The sequence below is a fragment of the Mesoplodon mirus genome (assembly GCF_964341445.2).
Source record: "Mesoplodon mirus genome assembly, chromosome: 4".
In the NCBI taxonomy this organism is placed as follows: Eukaryota; Metazoa; Chordata; class Mammalia; order Artiodactyla; family Ziphiidae; genus Mesoplodon; species Mesoplodon mirus.
The window spans coordinates 154,400,033-154,426,030 of NC_138979.1; the positions used below are offsets into that span (position 1 = coordinate 154,400,033).

The 25,998-nt window shown below is 41.9% G+C and overlaps 1 protein-coding gene across 2 annotated transcripts; it reads right to left on the reverse strand.

Moving 5' to 3' along the window:
- Positions 1 to 622: 622 nt before the first annotated feature.
- RDH11 (retinol dehydrogenase 11) lies at positions 623 to 24,901 on the reverse strand. 2 transcript variants are annotated; one of them, XM_082616769.1, is made up of 8 exons: positions 24,731 to 24,793; positions 22,466 to 22,565; positions 21,748 to 21,866; positions 20,313 to 20,468; positions 19,036 to 19,140; positions 18,246 to 18,455; positions 14,731 to 14,920; positions 623 to 2,080 (listed from the first exon to the last, which is right to left on the reverse strand). In XM_082616769.1, the coding sequence occupies exons 3-8, from the start codon at positions 21,860 to 21,862 to the stop codon at positions 1,978 to 1,980; spliced, it is 879 nt and encodes a 292-aa protein (XP_082472895.1). In that variant the 5' UTR covers positions 21,863 to 21,866; positions 22,466 to 22,565; positions 24,731 to 24,793; the 3' UTR covers positions 623 to 1,977. The 2 variants fall into 2 exon arrangements, with proteins under 2 accessions (XP_082472895.1, XP_082472894.1); XM_082616768.1 differs by lacking the exon at positions 22,466 to 22,565 and having other exon boundaries at positions 24,731 to 24,901.
- Positions 24,902 to 25,998: the final 1,097 nt, after the last annotated feature.

Below are 25,998 nucleotides of genomic sequence, written 5' to 3' on the forward strand. Positions count from 1 at the left end.
TAATATAAATTAAGTAAAATATTAACTCAGTTCTGCACTATTATCAAAAGTTTTCCAATTTTTCCATAAAATGACCATGTCTAAATATATAGCCTAATGGTCAAAACAAGTTCAACAAAAGATTTACAAATATGAGAAGACTGTGGTCCTATAACTCTTTTCTCCACCAAAGTGAACATGTAAATTGTTAGTCCAAGAAAATCACAAACTCTATTAGAAGAATGTACTCCAAACAAGTGATGGAACAGTACCAATTTCTCAGCCTTCCTTTGGCAGCATTACTTTTGATAAACATTCTCCAAATAAATTGTAGAATTCTAGCAAATACAGTAGACATTTTAATCTTGTCAAGATAATGTAAAGAAATGCCCTGAAAGATATTTAAATTGACTATAGTTACCAATATCAGTCCTTAAGATAATTTTGCTGAATAAATAATTGGGGTTTTTTTGTTTGTTGTTTTGTTTTTGTTTGTCTGGGTTTTTTTTTCTACCACATAGGTTGATTGGTGCTTAACATAGTGCCTTTCCCGTCTTACTTGAACTCAGGTGGTCACCCTCAATTCTTCTATTGCTGGATATTACTAACATATTTAGCTGTTGTGTGAGTGTGTGTGTGTGTGTTTTTAAAACCCTTTTCTAGTCCCTTCAGTGCCTTTGCATGCATTATCTTCCAGGATTCTTCTCTTTTTTGGACTTCTTCCCTGCCACCCAAGTGCTTCTTGGTGGGTAGTTATCAGCATATACAGAGTTCATTTTCCATTGTATCAAAGACTGAATGGGGCTTCCCTGGTGGCGCAGTGGTTGAGAGTCCGCCTGCTGGTGCAGGGGATACGGGTTCGTGCCCCGGTCTGGGAGGATCCCACATGCCGCGGAGAGGCTGGGCCCGTGAGCCATGGCCGCTGGGTCTGTGCTCCGCAATGGGGGAGGCCACAGCAGTGAGAGGCCCGCGTACAGCAAAAAAAAAAAAAAAAAAAGACTGAATGACACAGGTCTGCTCCGTCTCTGATTATTTACCTGCACGGGGGTCCAGTTTAATACTGTTCCTTTGTGACTATTTTGAATATTCCCAGCTGCATAAATACACAAGAACACACACAAAGATATACTCAGCGACAATCACTAAATAGCCTTTCCCTTCTGGTTTTCTAAGAGAAACCAAGGCACAAAAAGGAGGCCTCCATGGATCTAGGGTCAGTAACTGAAGTCAGGTGGCCTACCTTCTCAAGCTGCTTCTTTCACTACCCTCTTGCTGATTTGAGAAACAGCAGGAAAATGAATGACAGTTTAAATTTGATTTTTATTTTTGCCTTTCCCCAAATTTCTGCCATCCTGTAAACTCCACCCACTTCTTAGAAAAGGAAGCTCTTTTGTGGTCTAGGCATGTGAAAGTGTTTTAGCAGCAGTGGCTTTAGGTTGTCAGAGATAAAGCCATGCCACAATCCAGATTCAGTGAAGTTTCCTGAAAGAATCCAGATGTTGGTGCCATGATGGTTTTCTTAAGAGGTGAGGGACAAACCCTGCTCTTGAGCCAAGCCACTGTGACTCCTGGAGTTTAGCTAAAGCTAAAGGATGGCCCCCTTGAAGGTTGTTTGGTTGGGAGGAACTACATTGTGGACAAAGAGAATAGAAACGAATCCAAAGTGCCAGAAACTAACCCCTGCCATAGCTTAGGTTCTCCTAGGTAGTAGGCTTCAGAAGGAAAATATGAGCTTGGAGGTCATATGAAGGTCTACTTATCCTATATTATCTCTAGTAACTCTGGCAGTAACAGGAGCAAAATTAATCTGGACAAATGCAAGGAGTTAGATGGGTCTGGCAGTGTACACTGGGCTTTTATCAGACATCAAGCAGGCAAGGCTGGAAGGTTTGCTTTCTTTGTGCTCAAGGTTTTGGCCATCCTGAAGGAGAATCATTTTGGCAGGGAGTACTTAGTAGTCTACTGCAGGCTTCTCTTGGTTCCAGCTGCCGTCACCTGTCAATCCACAGGGATGCCCAGCAGGTCACAGCTGACATCCCACAGCCGCCTTGCTACTGTCTCATTACGAGCCTGCGCAGAGACCCATGCCACATGGCAGTCACTGGAAAGGAAACAGAGAGGCTTAGAACACAGGGTCAAGAATGCAGTCTGCTCTCTGCCTGGGATAAGGAACACAACAGAAAAACGACATGTGCTCTGGGTGCTTCACAGGACCAGTGTTTGCCCTATCTCTGCATCCTCCAATGTTTCCTCAGAGAAAATGTAATTACCATTTTGGAGCTCACTAGACCACACCGGATCAGAGTGCTTTGTTTGATATATAATGTGTATCAATTAGTCTTTATATTCCCCCTTGTGTGTGTGTATGTATATATATATATATATATATATATATATATATATATATTTAACTGTAATATCAGTGCCTCTCTGACTCCTGTGTATGTCCATCTTATTCAAACATGTCTCTAAGGTCCACTCTATAGGACCTTGTACACTGTCATGTAGCTGAGATACTGCTATTTACATTGGTCATAGATGCTTGGAGTGGTTAAAAAAACCTTCTTCTTTCTGATCTACCTGCAGTTATAACTGTTTTTAAACTCAAAGAACAAGTAAAGTCAGCTTCATAACCAACAAAAGAAGTAAAAGATGATAGCAGAAAAGAAATGGTAATAACAAGGTCCCAGGTGTTTCATATACCTTCTCTTCATTGTTGTAACTACAATTGTCTTAAGTCCCCATTAAATGCAGAAGGGGTGTCCCAACTTTTCACCACCCAGAAAAGTTTCTCAAGGATAATTCTTTTACTCATTTTTGTATTCTCTGCATCTAGTACACAGCAGGGATTCAATGAAGGGTTATTTTCTTTTTTAATGATTGAGTAAAAGGCTCACGATCTTTGACGTCATGTGAGAAACAATTTTTAAAACTATACGGTTTCAAGAAAACTGCTTCCTGGACCATCTAAGCAAACTCTGAAGGTAAAAAGGAGAGTTGATAAGTCTGAAACAACCATGTGAAGCAAACTCCTAACACTATGTCCATTAAAACCGTGTTACTCAAACTCTGGGCTGTGGACAAACAGCAGGAGCACTCTCTGAGAACTTGCTAGAAATGCCAACTCTCAGGCCCCACCCCAGACCTGCTGAATCAGAATCTCTAGGATTGAGGCCTAGGAATCTGTTTTCAACCAGTTCTCCAGATGGTTCTTAAATACATGAAAGGTTGAAAAAAAAATACTTAAAGATGACTTTGCATTTAAAAAACAAGCCTTATAAGTGTAGTACTTCTGTTTAAGGGAACTCACCAGCAAAACCTGCCATTTCTGAGTGAAAAGACTATCACTGATGACCAAGAGGGTCTGATTGACTCTCTGGAAATGACTTGGCCTCTGTAGGCCTCTACAGCCTCCAATGCACTAAGCCTTAAATTCTTTATAAGTTTATGGTGAACAGCAAATGATACAAAGGACATGAAAATGCCCTGTAAGCTAAGACATGCTGTAAAAATTATTCAAATACAAAATTCAACTATTACATACAATAAGAAGTACTGAAGTATGGTTATGACATCAGCATGGTCATGATGCTGATATTTCCAGTGGGACTTTGGTAAGTATTAATCAGTATAGGTAAAAGATTGACCAATTTCAAAACTTACTATAAAGCTGCTGTAATCAAGATAGTGTTATACTGGCATAGGGATACACATGTAAATGAATAGAATAGAATTAAAAGTGCAGAAGTAAACCCTCACATTTACAGTCAATTGATTTTTGGTAATACTACTGTTATAGACTGATGCATGTCCCCCCAAATCCATAGGTTGAAGCTCTAACCCCCATGTGACTATAATGAAGATAGGGTCTTTAAGGAGGTAATTAAGGTTAAATGAGGTCATAAGGGTGAGGCCTTAATCCAATAGAACTAGTGTCCTTATTAAGAAGAGAAGGAGACACCAAGAATATATGCACACAGAGGAAAGGCCACTGTGAGGACATAGCAAGAAGGTAACCATCTGCAATGCAGAAGAGGGGCCTCACCAGAGACTAGCCCTGCCAGCATCTTGATCTTGAACTTCCAGCCTCCAGAACTGTGATAAAATAAATTAATGTCATTTAAGCCATCTAGTTTGTGGTATTCTGTTATGGTAGCCCAAGATGGACTAATACAGCTATCATGACAATTCAGCAAAGAGAAAATAATCTTTTCAACAAATGGTTCTGGGACAATTGGATATCCAAATGCAAAAGAATGAAGTTGGAACCCTACCTCATACCATATACAAAAATTAACAAAAATGGATCATAGGGAATTCCCTGGCAGTCCAGTGGTTAGGATTCTGCTCTCACAGCCAGGGGCCCAGGTTTGATCCCTGGTCGGGGAACTAAGATCCCACATGCTGTGTGGCATGGCCAAAAAAAAAAAAAAAAAAAAAAGGAGAGAGGGCAGACAGCAGAAGGAAGAAGAACTATAATTCTGCAGCCTGTGGAAGAAAAACCACATTCACAGAAAGATAGGCAGAGGGCTATGTACCAGATGAAGGAACAAGATAAAACCCCAGAAAAACAACTAAATGAAGTGGAGACAGGCAACTTTCCAGAAAAAGAATTCAGAATAAGGATAGTGAAGATGACCCAGGACCTCAGAAAAAGAATGGAGGCAGGGCTTCCCTGGTGGCACGGTGGTTAAGAATCCGCCTGCCAATCCAGGGGACACGGGTTCGAGCCCTGGTCTGGGAAGATCCCACATGCCACGGAGCAACTAAGTCCAGGCAGCACAACTACAGAGGCTGCACTCTAGAGCCCAGAAGCCGCAACTACTGTAGCCTGCATGCCTAGAGCCCATGCTCCACAACAAGAGAAGCCACCACAATGAGAAGCCTGTGCACCTCAATGAAGAGTAGCCCCGCTCACCACAACTAGAGAAAGTCCACACGAAGCAACCAAGACCCAACAGAGACAAAAATAAAAAAATAAAATAAATTTAAAAAAAGAGAAGGGAGGCAAAGATCAAGAAGATGCAAGAAATGTTTAACAAAGACCTAGAAGAATTAAAGAACAAACACCTAGAAGAATTAAAGAACAAACAAACAGAGATGAACAATATAATAACTGAAATGAAAAATACACTAGAAAGAATCAATAACAGAATAACTGAGGCAGAAGAACAGATAAGTGACCTGGAAGACAGAATGGTGGAATTCACTGCTGCAGAACAGAATAAAGAAAAAAGAATGAAAAGAAATGAAGGCAGCCTAAGAGGCTTCTGGGACAACATTAAACACAACAACATTTGCATTATAGGGGTCCCAGAAGGAGAAAAGAGAGAGAAAAGAACCAAAAAAATATTTGAAGAGAGTATAGTCAAAAATTTCCCTAACATGGGAAAGGAAATAGCCACCCAAGTCCAGGAAGCGCAGAGAGCCCCAGGCAGGATAAACCCAAGGAGAAACACGCTGAGACATACAGTAATCAAATTGACAAAAATTAAAGACAAAGAAAAATTATTGAAAGCAACAAGGGAACAACAACAAATAACATACAAAGGAACTCCCATAAGGTTAACAGCTGATTTCTCAGCAGAAACTCTACAAGCCAGAAGGGAGTGGCACGATATATTTAAAGTGATGAAAGGGAAGAAACTGCGACCAAGATTACTCTACTCAGCAAGGATCTCATTCAGATTCAATGGAGAAATCAAAAGCTTTACAGACAAGCAAAAGCTAAGAGAATTCAGCACCACCAAACCAGCTCTACAATAAATGCTAAAGGGACTACTCTAAGTGGGAAACACAAGAAGAAAAGGACCTACAAAAACAAACCCAAAACAATTAAGAAAATGGTAGTAGGGGGCTTCCCTGGTGGTGCAGTGGTTGAGAGTCCGCCTGCTGATGCAGGGGACACGGGTTCGCGCCCCGGTCCGGGAAGATCCCACATGCCGCGGAGCGGCTGGGCCCGTGAGCCATGGCCGTTGAGCCTGTGCGTCCGGAGCCTGTGCTCCACAACGGGAGAGGCCACAACAGTGAGAGGCCCACATACCGCAAAAACAAAAAATAAAAAAAAAGAAAAAAAAGGAAAAAAAAAAGAAAATGTTAATAGGAACATACATATTGATAATTACCTTAAACGTGAATGGAGTAAATGCTTCAACCGAAAGACACAGGCTTGCGGAATGGATACAAAAACAAGACCCATATATATGCTGTCTAGAAGAGACCCACTTCAAACCTAGGGCCACATACAGACTGAAAGTGAGGGGATGGAAAAAGATATTCCATGCAAATGGAAATCAAAGGAAAGATGGAGTAGCAATACTCATATCAGATAAAACAGACTTTAAAATAAAGAATGTTACAAGAGACAAGGAAGGACACTAGATAATGATCAAGGGATCAATCCAAGAAGAAGATATAACAATTATAAATATATATGCACCCAACATAGAAGCACCTCAATACATAAGGCAACTACTAACAGCTATAAAAGAGGAAATCGACAGTAACACAATAATAGTGGGGGACTTTAACACTTCACTTACACCAATGGACAGATCATCCACGCAGAAAATTAACAAAGAAACACAAGCTTTTTTTTTTTTTTTTTCCGGCCTCTCACTGTTGTGGCCTCTCCCGTTGCGGAGCACAGGCTCCAGACACACAGGCTCAGCGGCCATGGCTCATGGGCCTAGCCGCTCCACGGCATGTGGGATCTTCCCGGACCGGGGCATGAACCCGTGTCCCCTGCTTCGGCAGGCGGACTCTCAACCACTGCGCCACCAGGGAAGCCCAAGAAACACAAGCTTTAAATGGCACAGTAGACCAGATAGATTTCATTGATATTTACAGGACATTCCATCCGAAAACAGCAGATCACACTTTCTTCTCAAGCGCACACAGAACATTCTCCAGGATAGATCACATCTTGGGTCACAAATCAAACCTCGGTAACTTTAAGAAAACTGAAATCATATCAAGCATCTTTTCTGACCACAACGCTATGAGATTAGAAATCAATTACAGGGAAAAAAAAGTAAAAAACACAAACACATGGAGGCTAAACAATACGTTACTAAATAATCAAGAGATCACTGAAGAAATCAGAGGAAACCAATAAATACCTAGAGACAAATGACAATGAAAACACAATGATCCAAAACCTATGGGATGCAGCAAAAGCAGTTCTAAGAGGGCAGTTTATAAGTAATACAACTCTACCTCAAGAAACAAGAAAAATCTCAAGTAAATATTCTAACCTTACACCTAAAGGAACTAGAGAAAGAAGAACAAACAAAACCCGAAGTTAGTAGAAGGAAAGAAATCATAAAGATCAGAGCAGAGATAAATGAAATAGAAACAAAGAAAACAATAGCAAAGATCAATAAAACTAAAAGCTGGTTCTTTGAGAAGATAAACAAAATTGATAAACCTTTAGCCAGACTCATCAAGAAAAAGAGGGAGAGGACTCAAATCAATAAAATTAGAAATGAAAAAGGAGAAGTTACAACAGACACCACAGAAATACAAAGCATCCTAAGAGACTACTACAAGCAACTCTATGCCAATAAAATGGACAACCTGTAAGAAATGGACAAATTTTTAGAAAGGTATAACCTTCCAAGACTGAACCAGAAAGAAACAGAAAATATGAACAGACCAATCTCAAGTAATGAATTTGAAACTGTGATTAAAAATCTTCCAACAAACAAAAGTCCAGGACCAGATGGCTTCACAGGTGAATTCTACCAGACATTTAGAGAAGAGCTAACACCCATCCTTCTCAAGCTCTTCCAAAAAACTTGCAGAGGAAGGAATACTCCCAAACTCATTCTATGTGGCCACCATCACCCTGATACCAAAACCAGACAAAGATACTACAAAAAAAGAAAATTACAGACCAATATCACTAATGAATATAGATGCAAAACTTCTCAACAAAATACTAGCAAACAGAATCCAACAACACATTAAAAGGATCATACACCATGATCAAGAGGGATTTATCTCAGGGATGCAAGGATTCTTCAATATACGCAAATAAATCAATGTGATACACCATATTAACAAATTGAAGACTAAAAACCATATGATCATCTCAGTAGATGCAGAAAAATTTCTTGACAAAATTCAGCACCCATTTATGATAAAAACTCTCCAGAAAGTGGCCATAGAGGGAACCTACCTCAACAGAGTAAAGGTCATATATGGCAAACCCACAGCAAACATCATTCTCCATGATGAAAAACTGAAAGCATTTCCTCTAAGATCAGGAACAAGACAAGGATGTCCACTGTCGCCACTCTTATTCAACATAGTTATGGAAGTCCTAGCCACAGCAATCAGAGAAGAAAAAGAAATAAAAGGAATACAAATTGGAAAAGAAGAAGTAAAAATGTCACTCTTTGCAGATGACATGATACTATACTTAGACAATCCTAAAGATGCCAGCAGAAAACTACTAGAGCTAATCAATGAATTTGGTAAAGTTGCAGGATACAAAAGTAATGCACAGAAATCTCTTGCAGTCCTATACACTAACAACGAAAGATCAGAAAGAGAAATTAAGGAAACAATCCCATTCACCACTGCAACAAAAAGAATAAAATACCTAGGAATAAACCTACCTAAGGAAGTAAAAGACCTGTACTCAGAAAACTATAAGACACTGATGAAAGAAATCAAAGATGACACAAACAGATTGAAAGATATACCCTGTTCTTGGATTGGAAGAACCAATATTGTGAAAATGACTATACTACCCAAAGCAATCTACAGATTCAATGCAATCCTTATCAAATTACCAGTGGCATTTTTTACAAGACAAGAACCAAAAAATCTTAAAATTTGTATGGAGATACAAAAGACCCCTAATAGCCAAAGCAGTCTTGAGGGAAAAAAATGGAGCTGGAGGAATCAGACTCCCTGACTTCAGACTATACTACAAAGTTACAGTAATGAAGACAGTATGGTACTGGCACAAAAACAGAAATATAGATCAATGGTATAGTATAGAAAGCCCAGAGATAAACCCACACACCTATGGTCAACTAATCTATGACAAAAGAGGCAAGGGTATACAGTGGAGAAAAGACAGTCTCTTCAATAAGTGGTGCTGGGAAAACTGGACAGCTACATGTAAAAGAATGGAATTAGAACACTCCCTAACGCCATACACAAAAATAAACTCAGAATGGGTTAGAGACCTAAATGTAAGACTGGACACTATAAAACTCTTAGAGGAAAACATAGGAAGAACACTCTTTGACATAAATCACAGCAAGATCTTTTTTGATCCACCTACTAGAGTAATGGATATAAAAACAAAAATAAATAAATGGGACCTAATGAAACTTAAAAGCTTTTGCAAAGCAAAGGAAACTACAAACAAGACGAAAAGACAACCCTCAGAATGGGAGAAAATATTTGCAAACGAATCAACGGACAAAGGATTAATCTCCAAAATACATAAACAGCTCATGCAGCTTTTTCTTTTTTTTTTTTTTTGCGGTACGCGGGCCTCTCACTTGTGGCCTCTCCCGTTGCGGAGCACAGGCTCCAGACGCGCAGGCCCAGCGGCCATGGCTCACGGGCCCAGCCGCTCCGCGGCATGTGGGATCCTCCCGGACCGGGGCACGAACCCGCGTCCCCTGCATCGGCAGGCGGACTCTCAACCACTGTGCCACCAGGGAAGCCCTCATGCAGCTTAATATTAAAAAAACAAACCACCCAATCAAAAAATGGGCAGAAGACCTAAATAGACATTTCTCCAAAGAAGACATACAGATGCCCAGAAGCACATGAAAAGCTGCTCGACAGAGACTTCCCTGGTGGTGCAGAGGTTAAGAATCTGCCTGCCAATGCAGGGGACACGCGTTCGAGCCCTGGTCTGGGAAGATCCCACATGCTGTGGAGCAACAAAGCCCATGCGCCACAACTACTGAGCCTGCTCACCTAGAGCCTGTGCTCTGCAACAAGAGAAGCCACTGCAATGAAAAGCCCACAAACTGCAACGAAGAGTAGCCCCCACTCGTCGCAACTAAAGAAAGCCCGCGTGCAGCAACGAAGTCCCAACACAGCCAAAAATAAACAATAAATAAATTTTTTTTAAAAATAGCTGCTCAACATCACTAATTATTAGAGAAATACAAATCAAAACTACAATGAGGTATCACCCACCTCACACCAGTTAGAATGGGCATGATCAGAAAATCTACAAACAACAAATGCTGGAGGGGGTGTGGAGAAAAGGGAACCCTCTTGCACTGTTGGTGGAAATGTAAATTGATACAGCCACTATGGAGAACAGTACGGAGGTTCCTTAAAAAACTAAAAATAGAATTACCATATGACCCAGCAATCCCACTACTGGGCATATACCCTGAGAAAACCATAATTCAAAAAGACACATGCACCCCAATGTTCATTGCAGCACTATTTACAATAGCCAGGTCATGGAAGCAACCTAAATGCCCATCGACAGATGAATGGGTAAAGAAGATGTGGTACCATACAATGGAATATTAGTCAGCCATAAAAAGGAACAAAATTGAGTCATTTGTTGAGATGTGGATGGATCTAGAGATTGTCATACAGAGTGAAGTAAGTCAGAAAGAGAAAAACAAGTATCATGTACTATCGCATGTATGTGGAACCTAGAAAAATGGTACAGATGAACTGGTTTGCAGGGCAGAAAAAGAGACACAGATGTAGAGAACAAACATATGGACATCAAGGGGGGAAGTGGCGGGGGTGGGGGTGGGGGTGTGATGAATTGGGAGATTGGGATTGACATGTATACTCTGATGTGTATAAAATGGATAACTAATAAGAACTTGCTGTATAACAGGGAGATCAGCTCGGTGCTTTGTGACCACCTAGAGGGGTGGGATAGGGAGAGTGGGAGGGAGGGAGACGCAAGAGGGAGGGGATATGGGGATATATGTGTACGTATAGCTGATTCACTTTGTTATAAAGCAGAAACTAACACACCACTGTAAAGCAATTATACGCCAATAAAGATGTTAAAAAAAAGAACCTGCTGTATAAAAAATAAATAAAATAAAATTCAAAAAGAAAAACAAAAGGATCATAGACCTGAACTTAATGTTAAAACTATAAAACTGTTGGAAGAAAACAGTAATAAATCTTTTTGACCTGGGGCTAGGCAATAGTTTCTTAGATAAGACACCAAAAGCACAAGTGATAAAAGAAAAACTAGCTAAATGAGACTTCATCAAAATTAAAAACTTCTGTTCTTCAAAGGACATCATGAAGAAACTGAAAAGACAAACCAACAGAATGGGAGAAAATATTTGCAAATCATATACCTGATAAAGGACTCATATCTAGATTATATAAAGAACTGTTACAACTAAACAACAAAAAGACAATCCAATTTAAAAATGGGCAAAGGATTTGAATAGACATTTCTCCAACAAAGATATAGAAACGGGCAATAGCACATGAAAAGATGTTCAACATCAGTAGCAGGAAAATGCAAATGAGAACCACAATGAGATATTACTCCGTATATACTCAGATAGCTAATATCAAAGGACAGACAGACAGGGCTTTCCTGGTGGTGCAGTGGTTGAGAGTTCGCCTGCCAATGCAGGGGATATGGGTTCGTGCCCCGGTCCAGGAAGATCCCACATGCCGCAGAGCGGCTGGGCCCGTGAGCCATGGCTGCTGAGCCTGCATGTCCGGAGCCTGTGCTCCGCAACGGGAGAGGCCACAACAGTGAGACGCCCGCATATGCAAAAAAAAAAAAAAAAAAAGGACAGACAGACAATAACAAGTGTTAACAAGGATGTGGAGAAATTGGAACCCTCATATACTGCTTGTGGCAATGTAAAATGGTGCACCCACTTTGGAAAACAGTCTGGTGGTTTCTCAACAGCTAAAGTAGAGTTAAAATATGACCCATATTCCAGTGAGATTCCATTTCTGGGTTTATATCCAAGAGAAATATCCATACAAAATGTGTACATGGATGTTCATAGCAGCATTATCTTAACAACCCAAAAATGGGAAAAAATCCAAATGCCCATCAACTGATGAATGGATAAATGAAGATGGTGTATCCATAAAATAAGATATTTGGCAATAAAAAGGAATGAAGTATTGATACACCCTCTAGCATGGATGAACCTTTAACATGTAATGCTAAGTGAAAGAAGCCAGTCACAAAAGGCCATATATTATATAATTCCAACTGTATAGGCAAATCTATAAAGACAAAAAGTTGATTAATAGTTTCAGGCAGAAAAGAACAACCAGTGCAAAGGTCCTAAAGCTTCAATCAAGACAGACTTCTATGTTCATGTCTTGCTAGTGGTCTACATGGCTGTGGTTGGATCTTCAAAATGCTTAAAATTAAGAATCCATTGTACTGGAAAGGCTCTTCAAAAGTCAATTCAATAACTGAGGATTTGAAGCTGACTCTAAGCCATTCAGTCAAAACCAAGATAAAGGGTTATTTCATTTAAAAAAATCTCCAGGGAAGAAGAATCCAGTCACTCTTGGAAAATCATTCCAGTGTACAAAACTAAATAATCTATCTTCTTGCACTTCAGACCTGCATTTCCAACTATCCGCTACACAGTTCTACTCACATATCTTATGGATAACACACTCAACATGTACAGAGCCAGGTTTATTACGTAGTGGGCAATTGTTCCTCTTTGGTTGAACACCCATCCCACATTCTTCTGGCAATAGAAACCTGACTTCTTTCTATGGAATTACCTCTTCCTCTTGGATATAGTTTGAAGAGCCCATTAATCAAATGCCTGCCTGTCCTCCTGCAGCCAAGCGAGTGGGGGTGAGAGGATGGAGGCGATGATCGGGGCAGGAAGGAGACCCAATGCTTCCTCCCTGGAGAGTGGATGGTGAGCAACACAACAGACTGAAGACAGCTGGCGTTCACTCACTCCAGCAGCAGGGTCCTGGCCAGCTAACTGGCCATTCTGACTGTTTGAAGCCTGACTCTTCAGTCTTCCCTTCGAACCTAGGAGTATCCCCATATTTTAATAAATTCTCTTCTTGCTTATGTTAGCCAGAGTCCATTTCCACTGGTTTGGAATCAAAGAACCCTAAGTTATACACATTATTTACCTACAACTTCTGTCTCAGTTAATGTCACAATTAATCTCCTAATAAGTCAGGCTTGAACCCAGGTCACCAAATCCTCACTTGTTGGTCATCAAGTGGTAAAAGTGGTTAAAATGCTGCCTCTTCAGGGTCTCTCACTTAAACCATTCTCCTCATTCCGGCTGTCATTACCCTACATCAGAAACTCATTCTCTCTCATTTGGGGTACTTCATTCATTCATCAAACGGAGTTACTAAGGATATTTTTCTAAACCACAGACCAGATTGTGGCTCTCTCTACTGAAACAACTTCTGTGGCTCCTCTCTAAGCCTGGCATTATAGACCTTTCATGATCTGACTGTCTACCTTTCATTCCAATCTGAATTTATTTACAGCCCTTTCTCTAAAATTTCAGATTATTTCCACAAATCTTGAAGGTGGAGGTGAAACCGTGTTAAAATTTTGATCTTATGTGATATCTGGAACTTGCTTCAAAATAATATGGAATGAGAAAAATATGGGAAGGGGTAGTGGATGGGGATGGGGCAGGATTGGCCATGGGTTAAATGGTTGTTGAGGCTGATTATGGGTATATGGGGATTCAACATGCTATTTTGTCTACTCCTGTGTACACTCAAAATTCCCTACAATACAAAGTTTTAAAAGTCTTCACTTATTCAAGAAGGGAGTCCATTGATACTATTTTAGTCCCGAAGGCAAGGGAGAAATATAGATTCAAATTCTTTTTAATGTGAAAAAATAGAACTAGGAGTCCAAAAAGGAACAAAGAAAACTAGATTGACATTAAAAAATGTAGGAAGAAAAGAAACAACCAGAAAGCATAATCATCCATATAAAAGACGGCATGAATAAAATCAAACCTAGCAGTTACCACAAAAAAAATGTGAATGGGTCAAATTCCCCTATTAAAAGATAAAACATCAGCATCATTAGCAGCATCATTAACTACCCTCATCCCTAGAGTCAAGAGACAAAAGCCATATTGGACAATGTACCTTTTAAAAAAGGTAAGGTATACATACAGACAATGGAATATTACTCAGCCATAAAAAAGAATGAAATAATGCCATCTGCAGCAACATGGATGGACCTAGATATTATCATACTAGGTGCTAGGTGAAGTAAGTCAGACAGAGAAAGACAAATATCATATGTTATCACTCATAAGTGGAACCTAATTTTTAAAAATAACACAAATGAACTTATTTACAAAATAGAAACAGACTTACAGATATCGAAAACAAACTTATGGTTACCAAAGGGGAAACATGGTAGAGAGGGATAAATCAGGAGCCTGGGATTAATATACACACACTACTATATCTAAGATAGATAACCAACAAGGACCTACTGTATAGCACAGGGAACCCTACTCAATATTCTATGATAACCTATATGAGAAAAGAATATGAAAAAGAATGAATATATGTATATGTATAACTGAATCACTTTGCTGTACACCTGAAACTAACGCGACATTGTAAATCAACTATAGTCCAATATAAAATGAAAATTTAAATAAATAAACACATGCTCCCCCCAAAAGAATAAATTAAAAGGGTATGGTATACCAGACAAATCCAAATTATTTCCTGTGGGCAATGAAATTCCATCTTCAAAAACAGACACATTCATACCTGAAATGGTTGCCACTTAGAGCTTCAAGACCTTCTGTTAAGGCACAGTACAGGCTGGTCTGGGCTCCCTGCTGAGGGGTCTTGATGAAGAAGGAGAAAAGCCACCAAATCCATCTCATGAGGGATGAGTACCGAACCAATTCAGAGTTGACTGTGCCAGGGTGTACAGAGTACGTTGTAACGCCAGAGCCTGATGCGGGGATGCCATATAGAGAGGGGAAGACAGGTCTTGATGTTTCCAAGTGGCCAAAGACAGCAGAAGACATGAATAAACATTTGCCCCGTGTGGACTCCCTTCCCATGATGCTATCACAAGCACTCCTCACAGTAATTTATACCTTCATTTCACAGATTACAATTAAGGCTCAGAGAGGTTATTAACTGCTAGGAAGCAGCAGAGCAAGGACCTCTCAGAAGCACTTGACATTGTTAACCACTCTCATCCTAAAGCTGCCTTTTCACTGGCTTCCATGATCTCACACCTCTTCTGGGTTTTTTTAACCTTTCTGAATGCATCCTCTTGTTTCCTGGACCGGGTCATCATCTTCTACCCAAACTTTAAATGTTAAGAGTTCTCATGTCTCACTAAATTCCCTCTCTGTAACTTTATAGCACTCATTTTTATCTATGGTCCAAGTGGCTCCTTTTAACTCTTGGCTGACAATAAAAGGCAGTATAATGTGGTGGTTAAGGGTATGGACTTTGTAGTCAGACTGCCCGGTTTCAAATCCAAGCTTTACCACTCACTAGCTGTGTGACCTTCCTGATGTTGTGACTTAGTTTCCTCATCTGTAAAATAGGGATAATTATAATACCTACACCTCACGGAGCTGTTTTCAGAATTAAATGAGTTCATGTGTTAAAGAGGTTAGAATTCTTTCTGGTGCATGATAAGTGCTAAATGACACTTATGCATGTGCTATTTAAGGTCCCCAATTCTTTTCTAGAAACCCTGAGGTCAGAAATGTTTCCAATTTTTAAAATTTTATTTTATATATATAAAATGTCTATTACCTACTCTCCCTACTACAGGTGAGGTTTTGCTGCCAAATGAGTTTTGGTATCAAGCTTAGGAAAAAACTGAGTTTTCAGGCCTTTGTGGATTTCACAATTACAGAAAAAGGACTGTGGACCTGTATTATTTTCCACTTGACATCTACTCTAGATAACCCATAGTAATGCAGACTCAGAGGTCCAAAACTGACTTCATATATTTAAGGCTAAACCTGGTTCTTGCAGTGTTTCCTACACTTTCAACCAGGCAGGCACACAGGACCAGTCCTTAAGGATCCACCACCTCACCATACATCTCCAATCAACAAGCCCTGTGATTTTCACATCCTAAATATCTCTCGGGAGTGTCTATTACCCTCCATCTCCACCACCCTAGTCCAAGCTACCCTCACTTCTTACCTCAACCACAGAAATCACCTGCTGCATCCACTCTTGCCCTTGTTTTAAAAAAGGATTTCATTTTAACGGTTTTCCATTGCTCTTAGAATAAACACTAAAATCCTTACTGTGGCCTCTCTGGATTTCACCTTCACCTACTTTACCAGACTCAGCTCAGATCTCTTGCTTTCTACATTCTAACTATGACTGCCTTTTCTCAGTTTCTCAAGCAGAGACCAGAGCTTTATGCATTCTCTTCCTTCTGCCTGGAATGTTCCTCAGCCCCCTCAGCTGCCTCACCCCACCCACACTGTAACCCATTTAATTTCTTTTTTTTTTTTTTTGCGGTACGCGGGCCTCTCACTGTTGTGGCCTCTCCCATTGCGGAGCACAGGCTCCGGACGTGCAGGCTCAGCGGCCATGGCTCATGGGCCTAGCCGCTCCGTGGCATGTGAGATCTTCCCGGACCGGGGCACGAACCCGTGTCCCCTGCATCGGCAGGCGGACTCTCAACCACTGCACCACCAGGGAAGCCCTACCCATTTAATTTCTAATCATCCTGCGAGGGCTCAGCTTGCAACTCACTCCCTCAGAAAAGTCCTTCCTGATCCTTCAGACTGAATAAGGTTCTCCCCACCCCCCCCCGCCAATCCATTATAGGTCCTCGTAATTCCCCTTTATAGCATTTATCACAATTATAATTAAATAACAACAACAAAAAGAAAACTGTCTAGACGTTGTTTAGGAAATGTAAACTAAAGCACATCTATACCATGAAACACAATGAGGCCAACAAAAGTAATGGGGTAAATCTCTATGTACTACATGGAAAGATCTCTAAGATACTGTGTTGGAATTTCACTTCCTTACATATGATATATACATATGTAAATGCATAAGAAAATAATTGGAATGGTGCACATCAAGTTGTTGACAGTGGTATCTTGAGGGGAGAAAAGCAGAAAGGGAAGAGAGAAGAATAACTCTATACACTTCCCTCTTATTTGAACTTTTTACAATGAGAATTATTCATGCATTACTAGACTGATTTTACATGTGATTTTACATGTGACAGTTGTATAAATACTTGCTAACTATTTCTCTCTCCCATTGGATGTGAACCACTCCACCACTCCACTAATCCAGTGTGTAAAATAGCATGGACACTGAATACGTGGCTGTTGAATGGCTGAATGAATGACTCTTCCGTCATGCCCAGGTTCCTTTCATTGCATCATAGCTATTTCCCACCTAATCCTCATACCTATTAGGTTTTCTCACTCGTGTAGCCTCTGCTTTTATCTGATCCTCACGGCTGGGTCCACCTCTCCACTTCCTGGCCACTCTAGCTCCCTGACCAACCTTTGGATAGTTTCCACCATCCAGTTACCCTGATCCATCCCAAGCTGATAAAGGATGTTATGCCCTGGGCATAGACATAACTCTCCATCTCACAGCTGTCCATGTGGTTTGACGATCCTGTTCCAGCGATGCGGATAATGTGTCTGATACCTTCAGCCTGAATTCTGCCTGCCTTAATCCTAAGCAACTCTAATTTTCCACCCTGGATTTCCTGTTCTATTTATTGGAAATCCATAGTAGACCATTCTAAGGACCTCTGTTTATTTGTGACAGGAGACTCCCCTCCTCAAGCATACAATTCCCTCTTATTTGACCCTTTGTTTTTAGGGAGACCCCCTCCATAGTCCCAGCACCTGTTTTATCCCAATGGTTGTAGCCAGTGCCAGTTCTGGTCCCTCCCTTCTATCTAGTTTCATTACGAGTCAAAAAACTTGATTTGCTCATGAGGCCTGAATTAATCATGACAATAACCCGTGAAGCAGTCCCATTTTACATATGAGGAAATAAGCCTTGAAAAGTTAAGCAACTTGCTGCAGATCATGCAGCTAGTAACTGTCAAAGCCCAGCCTTCAGAATTTTCCCGTTACCTCCCAGTCACCTCCAACATTCACTTGTGGGCTGTTTACTAAAACTATACCCAGGTAGAGCCATGGAAGCAGGTCCTGTCCAGAGGATGGGCTCCAGAAAACAGTTCCTATTCCTGTGGCTTTTAGCTACTTCCCATTGACTCATGTCTCCACACTCATTTCTTCTAAGCTTACCTTTTAGCCTCCGGGCCAGTTCCTGGGTAAAGAGAATGTTGGCTAACTTGCTGTGACAGTAGGCCAGACCTGCATGGTAGAACTTCTCACCCTGCAGGTTATGGAAGTGGATCCTTCCCAGGTGATGTGCTAAGGAAGACACATTCACTACCCTTGATGGGGCTGATTCCTTCAACTTCTCTAGCAACAGGTGGGTCAGGAGGAAGTGACCTTTGAGAAAAAGTAGAATTAACAGAGTTCAGGGCCAATGTGAGGGTGAAGGGAGTAGTGGTGAGCCGGGCTCAGCTATGGAAGGCAGAGCATTCCAGAATAAGGCTTTTTGCCTCATTAATTCATTATCAACTACAGAATAAGTTCAGTGACGGTTTAGGGAAATAGGAACAGCCAAAGACATGAGACATCTTTCTATGAGGTAGGTCTGGATTATGTGAATATGAATACGAAGTCATGTCTTATTCCAACTTTGAATAACATCACTGTTTAAGGGCAGGCGGCCTCTACTTGATGCTGGCCACAAGGGTCTCTACAAAGAAAGCAACACAGCCCCCAATCCAATTAGGTTGTTCAAAAATATTCTAAGGTAAATTGAATCTGAAGCACAGATTAAAAAGTGGGAGGAACCTCAAGCGAGCCTGAGCTTTCAGGCAGGACAACACTATTCATTATACACTTATAGTCTATTATGGCCCAAAGGTCCAATCACACCACAAAGAAGGCTCCATATGACCCTAAGTTTTCCAAGGAGAACTTCAGCTTCCCTCTAGCTTTGTGATGAGACACAATTTCTTACCTAAGTGGTTGACTCCCATGTGCATCTCAAAGCCGTCGGCTGTCTTGGAGTAGGGACACATCATCACTCCTGCGTTGTTGATCAAAATGTGGAGATGCTTTTCCTCTGCAGGGAAGAGGGGATGGAGTGTGGAAGTGGCCAGCCACAGCTGTTACATCTTTGAAATCTGCCCCATACCCATGCTTTGAAAATGAGGATGCATGGCTTCAATCTTTCCTCTATTTTCCCCTCATACTTATTTTGTATTGTTTTTTCATTTTAAGACTTTAATTGAATCATACCTACTCTTAATACAGGGCAAAATTCCACCTGACATTACCAAATGGCCTTTCCAATCTTTCCAATTCAGGAGCTACTTACTCAGTGCTTTTGGGAAGTGTTCTGTCTATCTCTCCCAACAGAAAGACTTCCCAAGCTGAATGGGAAATTCCAAAACAAGAGAAAAAGGATACTCTCTATGCCTCCCTGCCGCTCAGATTCAGGTCCACAAAGAAACACTGGTTTCACCCCTTTGTTTCATCTGCCAACTTTCTCTTATGATTTATTTCCTCATATGAGTTGTAATTTCTGACTAAAAGTATATATCAGTGGAAGTTGCTTCCCTTGGGAGGCCTAGATCCCTGGGTTATGAGGGAATAAGCCTACAGAGTGCTCTTGGACTCAATTTTGATGTGATACTACGGGGTTTTACGTTAATTTCTCCGCTCAAGTTTCTTGCACCATTTGGTGGTGTGAATGGATTCCCCCCCACCCCATAAATGATGTCAGCTTGAAGTTCTAATTTCTTGCAGATGACCGTTTATCCATCCATGTTCTAAGAGATGTTAAGCTTCTTTGTCAGGCCCCTGAGCTGGTGACCTGGGTTTTTTTTTAAGCTCCCTGTACCAAGGACCAGATGGCTTTTTGCGAATCCCAACCTTATGTGGAGCCTCAGATACAGACAGCAACCCAGCCCTCAACATCCTGAGGTCTCATCTCCTATCCCTGTACGGATATTTGGACTCCAGACCTTAAAGCCCATTTTGAGTTCTGGTACACGTATGAGATTTCTGGCTTTAGTTCTTATGCACTGTTATGAACCTTTGAATTCACTTTTTGTTTCTGCCTCTTGAGTATTTCCCTTTGTTACTAATGAGTTCAGCTATGAATCATAAGTTTTTGGCTATATTTTGTCTAGCATTTCTATGTGTCAGAGAGGGAGAGGAATCTTTTCCTTTTAGCTAAGTCTGCCATGTTGATTGCAAGACCCACAGCATAGTCTCCAGTTCCACACTTACCTGCTAAGAAGCCCTTAGCAAAGGCTCGAATAGATTTAGTATCAGCCAAGTCCAGTTTCCGCACCAACACCTGTTGGTTCCCTGTCATGACCTGGATCTCTCTGGCCACCAACTCCCCCTTTTGCACATCCCGGCAAGCTAAATATACACGGGCTCCTGTCAACCAACATATAAAAGAGACAAACTGTCGGCTCTGTTTTTGAGTGCGCAACAAAGACCTAATACTAATGTTAAATGTTATTTTCTACTGTTTTTTTAAAAAAGGAATTACCCCTACTTCACACAGAGGTATCTGATGAACAAATCAGGAAAGAAAAATAAATCAATAATATTCATTGTGTCCATTATATGTAGAACGTTGTACTAGTGTCAGACCAGCAAATCAGCGGGGCACTTGGAATGTTCTTGAATTCCAAGACTGGGAGGAAATAATGAGAACGGTCATCATTGCAAGGGATAAAATAGCAGTAGCAAGAAGAAGACCTAAATAGACATTTCTCCAAAGAAGATCTACAGATGGCCAATAGGCACATGAAAAGATGTTTAACATCACTAATTATTAGAGAAATGCAAATCAAAACTACAGTGAGATATCATCTAACACCAGTCAGAATGGCCATCATTAAAAGTCTACAAATAACAAATGCTAGAGAGGGTATGGAGAAAAAGGAACGCTCCTACACTGTTGGTGGGAATATAAGTTGGTGCAACCACTATAGAAAACAGTATGGAGGTTCCTCAGAAAACTAAAAATAGAATTACCATATAATCCAGCAATCCACTCCTGGGCATATATCTGGACAAAACTAAAATTCAAAAAGATACATGCACCCTTATGTTCATAGCAGCACTATTCACAATAGTCAAGATCTGAAAACAGCCTAAATGTCCATTGACAGATGAATGGATAAAGATGTGGTACATATATAAAATGGAATACTACTCAGCCATAAAAAAGAATGAAATAATGCCATTTGCAGCAACATGGATGCAACCAGAGATTATCACACTAAGTGAAGTAAGTCAGAAAGAGAAAGACAAATAGCATATGATATCATTTATACATGGAATCTAAAATATGACACAGATGAACCTATCTACAAAACAGAAACAGACTCACAGACATAGAGAACAAACTTGTGGTTGCCAAGATGGGGGTGGTGGGGGATGGATGGACTGGGAGTTAGGGATTGGCAGATGCAAGCTATTACATATAGAATGGATGGACAACAAGGTCCTACTGTATAGCACAGGGAGCTATATTCAATATCCTATGATAAACCACAATGGAAAAGAATATATTAATAAAAGAATGTATATATATGTATAACTGAATCACTTTGCTGTACAGCAGAAATTAACATTGTGAATCAACTATACTTCAATTAAAAAAAAACAACAGTGGCAGGAGGGAATTAGAAGCAGATGAATTTGCCTCTTTGAGCTAGCTCTTTGGCTGTCTCCTTCCCGATGCCTGTGTTGGCTCCAGTGACCACAGCGACCTTCCCAGGAAGCTGGATGGTTGATGTACACACCCCGCTGGACAGCATTTTCCTGCAGACAGAGGAGAGCTCATCAGTTCTTCATTTTCTTTGTCTCAGCCAGAGATTCCTGCAATATCCCCGTGTCTACAGGTCCCAAGGCTGAGGGCTGTTTTGGTTCCTTCTACTGCTGTCTTTTTATAGATTAAAGGAAGGTTGGAGGAAAGAAAACAAAATTTTCTGCTCTTAAGATTTTCTTGCTCTGGCTTCCCTGGTGGCACAGTGGTTAAGAATCTGCCTGCCAATGCAGGGGACACGGGTTTGAGCCCTGGTCCAGAAAGATCCCACATGCCACGGAGCAACTAAGCCCGTGCACCACAACTGCTGAGCCTGTGCTCTAGAGCCTGTGAGCCACAACTACTGAGCCCGCGTGCCACAACTACTGAAGCCCGCGCGGCTAGAGCCCATGCTCCACAACAAGAGAAGTCACCACAATGAGAAGCCCGCACACCGCAACTAGAGAAAGCCCGTGTGCAGCAACGAAGACCCAACGCAGCCAAAAATATAAATAAGTAAATAAGTAAATAAATTTATTTTTTAAAAAAAGATTTTCTTGTTCAAATGTTTCTGCTCTTGCTTGAGGACAGAAGTGATTCTATTATAAGGGCAAACCTTAGCACTGTTCCCTGCAGTTACAAGAACTGATGAATATCTGTTTAGCCAGGATCCTGGTGGAGCTCTTTCTTAGGCTTAGGAAATCACAAGACTCAGCCTAGAAAAAGAAAGAACTGGTTCACTGATGTTAATCTGTCCATAACAGTCACTTTATGGCCTTAATAAAACAGCTTACCCAACACAGAGTTAAAATTATGAAAACTTGTCAACTTGGACAAAACGAACAGAAACACACACACACACTTAAAAATAAGACAAAGAGGGGGCTTCCCTGGTGGCACAGTGGTTGAGAGTCCGCCTGCCGATGCAGGGGACACGGGTTCGTGCCCCGGTCCGAGAGGGTCCCGCATGCCGTGGAGCGGCTGGGCCCGTGAGCGATGGCCGCTGAGCCTGCACGTCCGGAGCCTGTGCTCCGCAACGGGAGAGGCCACAACAGTGAGAGGCTCGCGTACCACAAAAAAAAAAATAAATAAAAAAATAAGACAAAGAGGGACTTCCCTGGTGGCACAGTGGTTAAGAATCCATCTGCCAATGCAGGGGACACGGGTTCGAGCCCTGGTCTGGGAAGATCCCTAACGCCGCGGAGCAACTAAGCCCGTGCGCCACAACTACTGAGCCCATGTGCCACAACTACTGAAGCCTGCGTGCCTAGAGCCCGTGCTCCACAACAAGAGAAGCCACCGCAGTGAGAAGCCTGCACTCAGCAACGAAGAGTAGCCCCTGCTTGCCGCAACTAGAGGAAGCTTGCACACAGCAACGAAGACTCAACGCAGCCAAAAATAAATAAATACATTTAGAAAAAATAAATAAATAAGACAAAGAATAATGTAAGTAAGTACAAAGGGGAGCTGAGATTCAAGTCCTGGTTTCACTAATTTGAGTCCTTCGTCCTTCATCCTGCTTCTCCAAAAGAATGAATGCACAAACAGGTATTAGTAGGCCTCGAATTGTTCTTTTCTCTGCAAATCTTGGGGGCTCAATTTAAAACAATTTGTTGACTGGGAGATGCATTTTTAAGAGCATTTCAACCTTTTTCATTGAACTTAGAATTGCAAAGTACACACTTCTAGCCACTCAAGTTCCTGCTTAGAACAAACAGGCCATGAAGGAAGCAAACTAACTCAAGGTGACCACCAACGGATATCTTCCTGCTCAGAACAAGCCTCCCTGCTCAGTTTCCCACATTCCTTCAGCTTTAGCTCCAGGAGCCACAACATATCAGGGCCTCTACCCAGTTCTTCCTTCTGCTTAACCAGCAGGAAGAGAAGAGACAATCAACTATGAAAGTCCAGCTCTGGTCGAGCCCCCATGACCTAGCTAGGTGGTCTGGAACATCACCCTTGGAGTGTAACCTTCCTTAGAAAAATCTTGCTGAGGTATGAGCACTATTTTCAGTTCAGGTTCAACTCTTCAGTGAGATTCTATGTGGATAAGAGGATGTCGTGGCGGAAAGAGATAAGAAGGAGCGTTTCGGCCCAGTACCAACACCCATGTGTGCCTAGAGGTGGAAAGACTGCGTGTGCAGAGGGGAGGAAAAATACAACTGGAGGAGGGGCTCGAGGGAGGTGGGGAGAAAGGGAAGAAGGGGTGAATGTGGTAAGAAACGGCAGAGGGTGATCTAGCGCGCCTTCCAGTTCCACTCAGACAGTGACCGCGTCCCCTTTCCCCCGCCCATCCAATCCCCACCGAGGGAAGGAATGTGTGTCTTCAGTCACTGGTCCACCGTCACTACTGGTGATTTACTCAGCACCAATCAGCAGTGTGCAACTCGCTGCTGATTCTCCGGGGCACTCAGCCAGCCATTGGCTGATGTGTCACCTGGTCAAGAGACCACGACCCTCAACCTCTCCTCCCCACCCCCAAACCCCAGAGCAGGGCTCGGACCACCTCCCACCCCCAACTCCTGCTGCGAAGGCAGGAGAATGTGATGAAACCCTTTCAATTCTCTCCTTTACTACATCTGTCCAGAGAAAAAGCAAATCTAACAGCAACAAGAGAGCAAGCAATGGAGCTGCAGATGTCACGAGTCGCACTGAGGAAACAAAGCAGGGTGCTCCGGACTGCAGCCCCTTCCCACGGCCTGGGGTCTCCTGGTATCGCCCTCCTCACCCAGGGCAGCTGGACCTCCTCCGACCAACCGAACTCCCCTACTTGGAGCCCCGCGGGGAGTCTCCCTTGCCTTCTTTTGAAGAACAGAGCTTCGATGGGGATGAATGTTTCCCCCGAAGACTTCTCAAGAGAAGGCAATACATTTGCACAGACCTGATTTGGGGTGCAGCGATGTACAGGAGAAAGGGGAGGAGGAGGAGCAGGAGCAGGAGCAGGACGCCAATCATCTCGCGGGGAGGCAGGTGCGGCTGCCGGAGGTGAGCGAGATGCCCCAGCGGTGCTCGCCGGCTGTGGCCTCTCTTCCAAGACACGCCCTAGTAAAGTGCGACAGCCCGGAGAGTAAAGCCGTCTGGGAAATGTAGTCCAAAGCTTGGCATGTGAGCACGCTGTTCCCAGACGCTGAGAGAAGCTGAATCTTGCCCGAGATACGCAACGGGTCCCCAACCAGCTAGTATCTAGGGCCTTTGGGATCATCGAACCAGCTCTCCCATGGCCCTTCTGGCCACCATGAAATCTCCCCAGTCCTCTCTGTGCCGGTGCCTAAGTCCAGACCCTGGTTCAATTTTCCCCAATTATGGTTAGGCGGTTACCGCATGTTTCTCCGGGAGGTCAAATATTGGCGTCTGGGAAATGTTCTAAGGCTGATTGCACAAAAGAGGAGCGGTTGGAGTCTGACAGTTGTGGGGGGAGGGGGGAATCTCCTCCTTAGGGATTCCTTCACGCAAAGAAGCAGAAGCAATCGGTCCCTGAAGACACTACCAGGAGAATCATTTTATTGTGTCTTTTTGGAATTATAATGAAATATAAAGTATAATCATAATTTTCCTGGTGTTTGAGTGTGAATTGATGATAGAATATAGTTTTCTTGATGACTTGGGTTAGTTATATTAACTTCCAGGGTAGCAATGGATTTCTCAGGTTAGCACAGTTGGTTTTGCCTACTCATGAAAGTATTTAATCCTGTCTTGAATTAAAGCCATGGAAATTCTCTGGGAACAAGCAGCTTCCCTGGTCAGTCACTCCTTTCAGTCTGCCATCTGAGGACTATGTCTCGTTTCCTTGGGGGTGAAGGTGGGGAATGTTTTAAGTCATTATCTGTCTGTGGTCCCTGACTGCACACAGTAATGTATTCTGGTTCTTCTGGATAATTCATTTCCATTTGATTGAAAGACACATATTCCAAGCTCAATTTGAACCAATATATTTTATAGCAATTGGAGAGGAGAGGGTTTCCTTCACACAATACAAATTTCTACTGATTTAACATTATATTATCTAAGTCATCAGATTTTGTCACACGCTCATTATTGGGTTACCTAATATTTGAATAGAGTTTTACACCTGTATTAAAAGCCTTTCTCATGTTTTGTTCCTTATTCATTCACTCATTTACTTGACAAATGTTTATGGTATTCCTACAA

Bases quoted from the DNA above. Each gene is read 5' to 3' on its own strand.
- RDH11 (XM_082616768.1), bottom strand. From the start codon at position 24,804: ATGATTGGCGTCCTGCTCCTGCTCCTGCTCCTCCTCCTCCCCTTTCTC. The intron at 20,469-21,747 runs GCAAATTCATCT...GTTGGTTGACAG, and splicing joins CAAAGAGCTAGCTCAAAGAG to GAGCCCGTGTATATTTAGCT. The intron at 2,081-14,730 runs GTATGAATGTGT...TTTCCTTTCCAG, and splicing joins CTAAGTGGCAACCATTTCAG to TGACTGCCATGTGGCATGGG.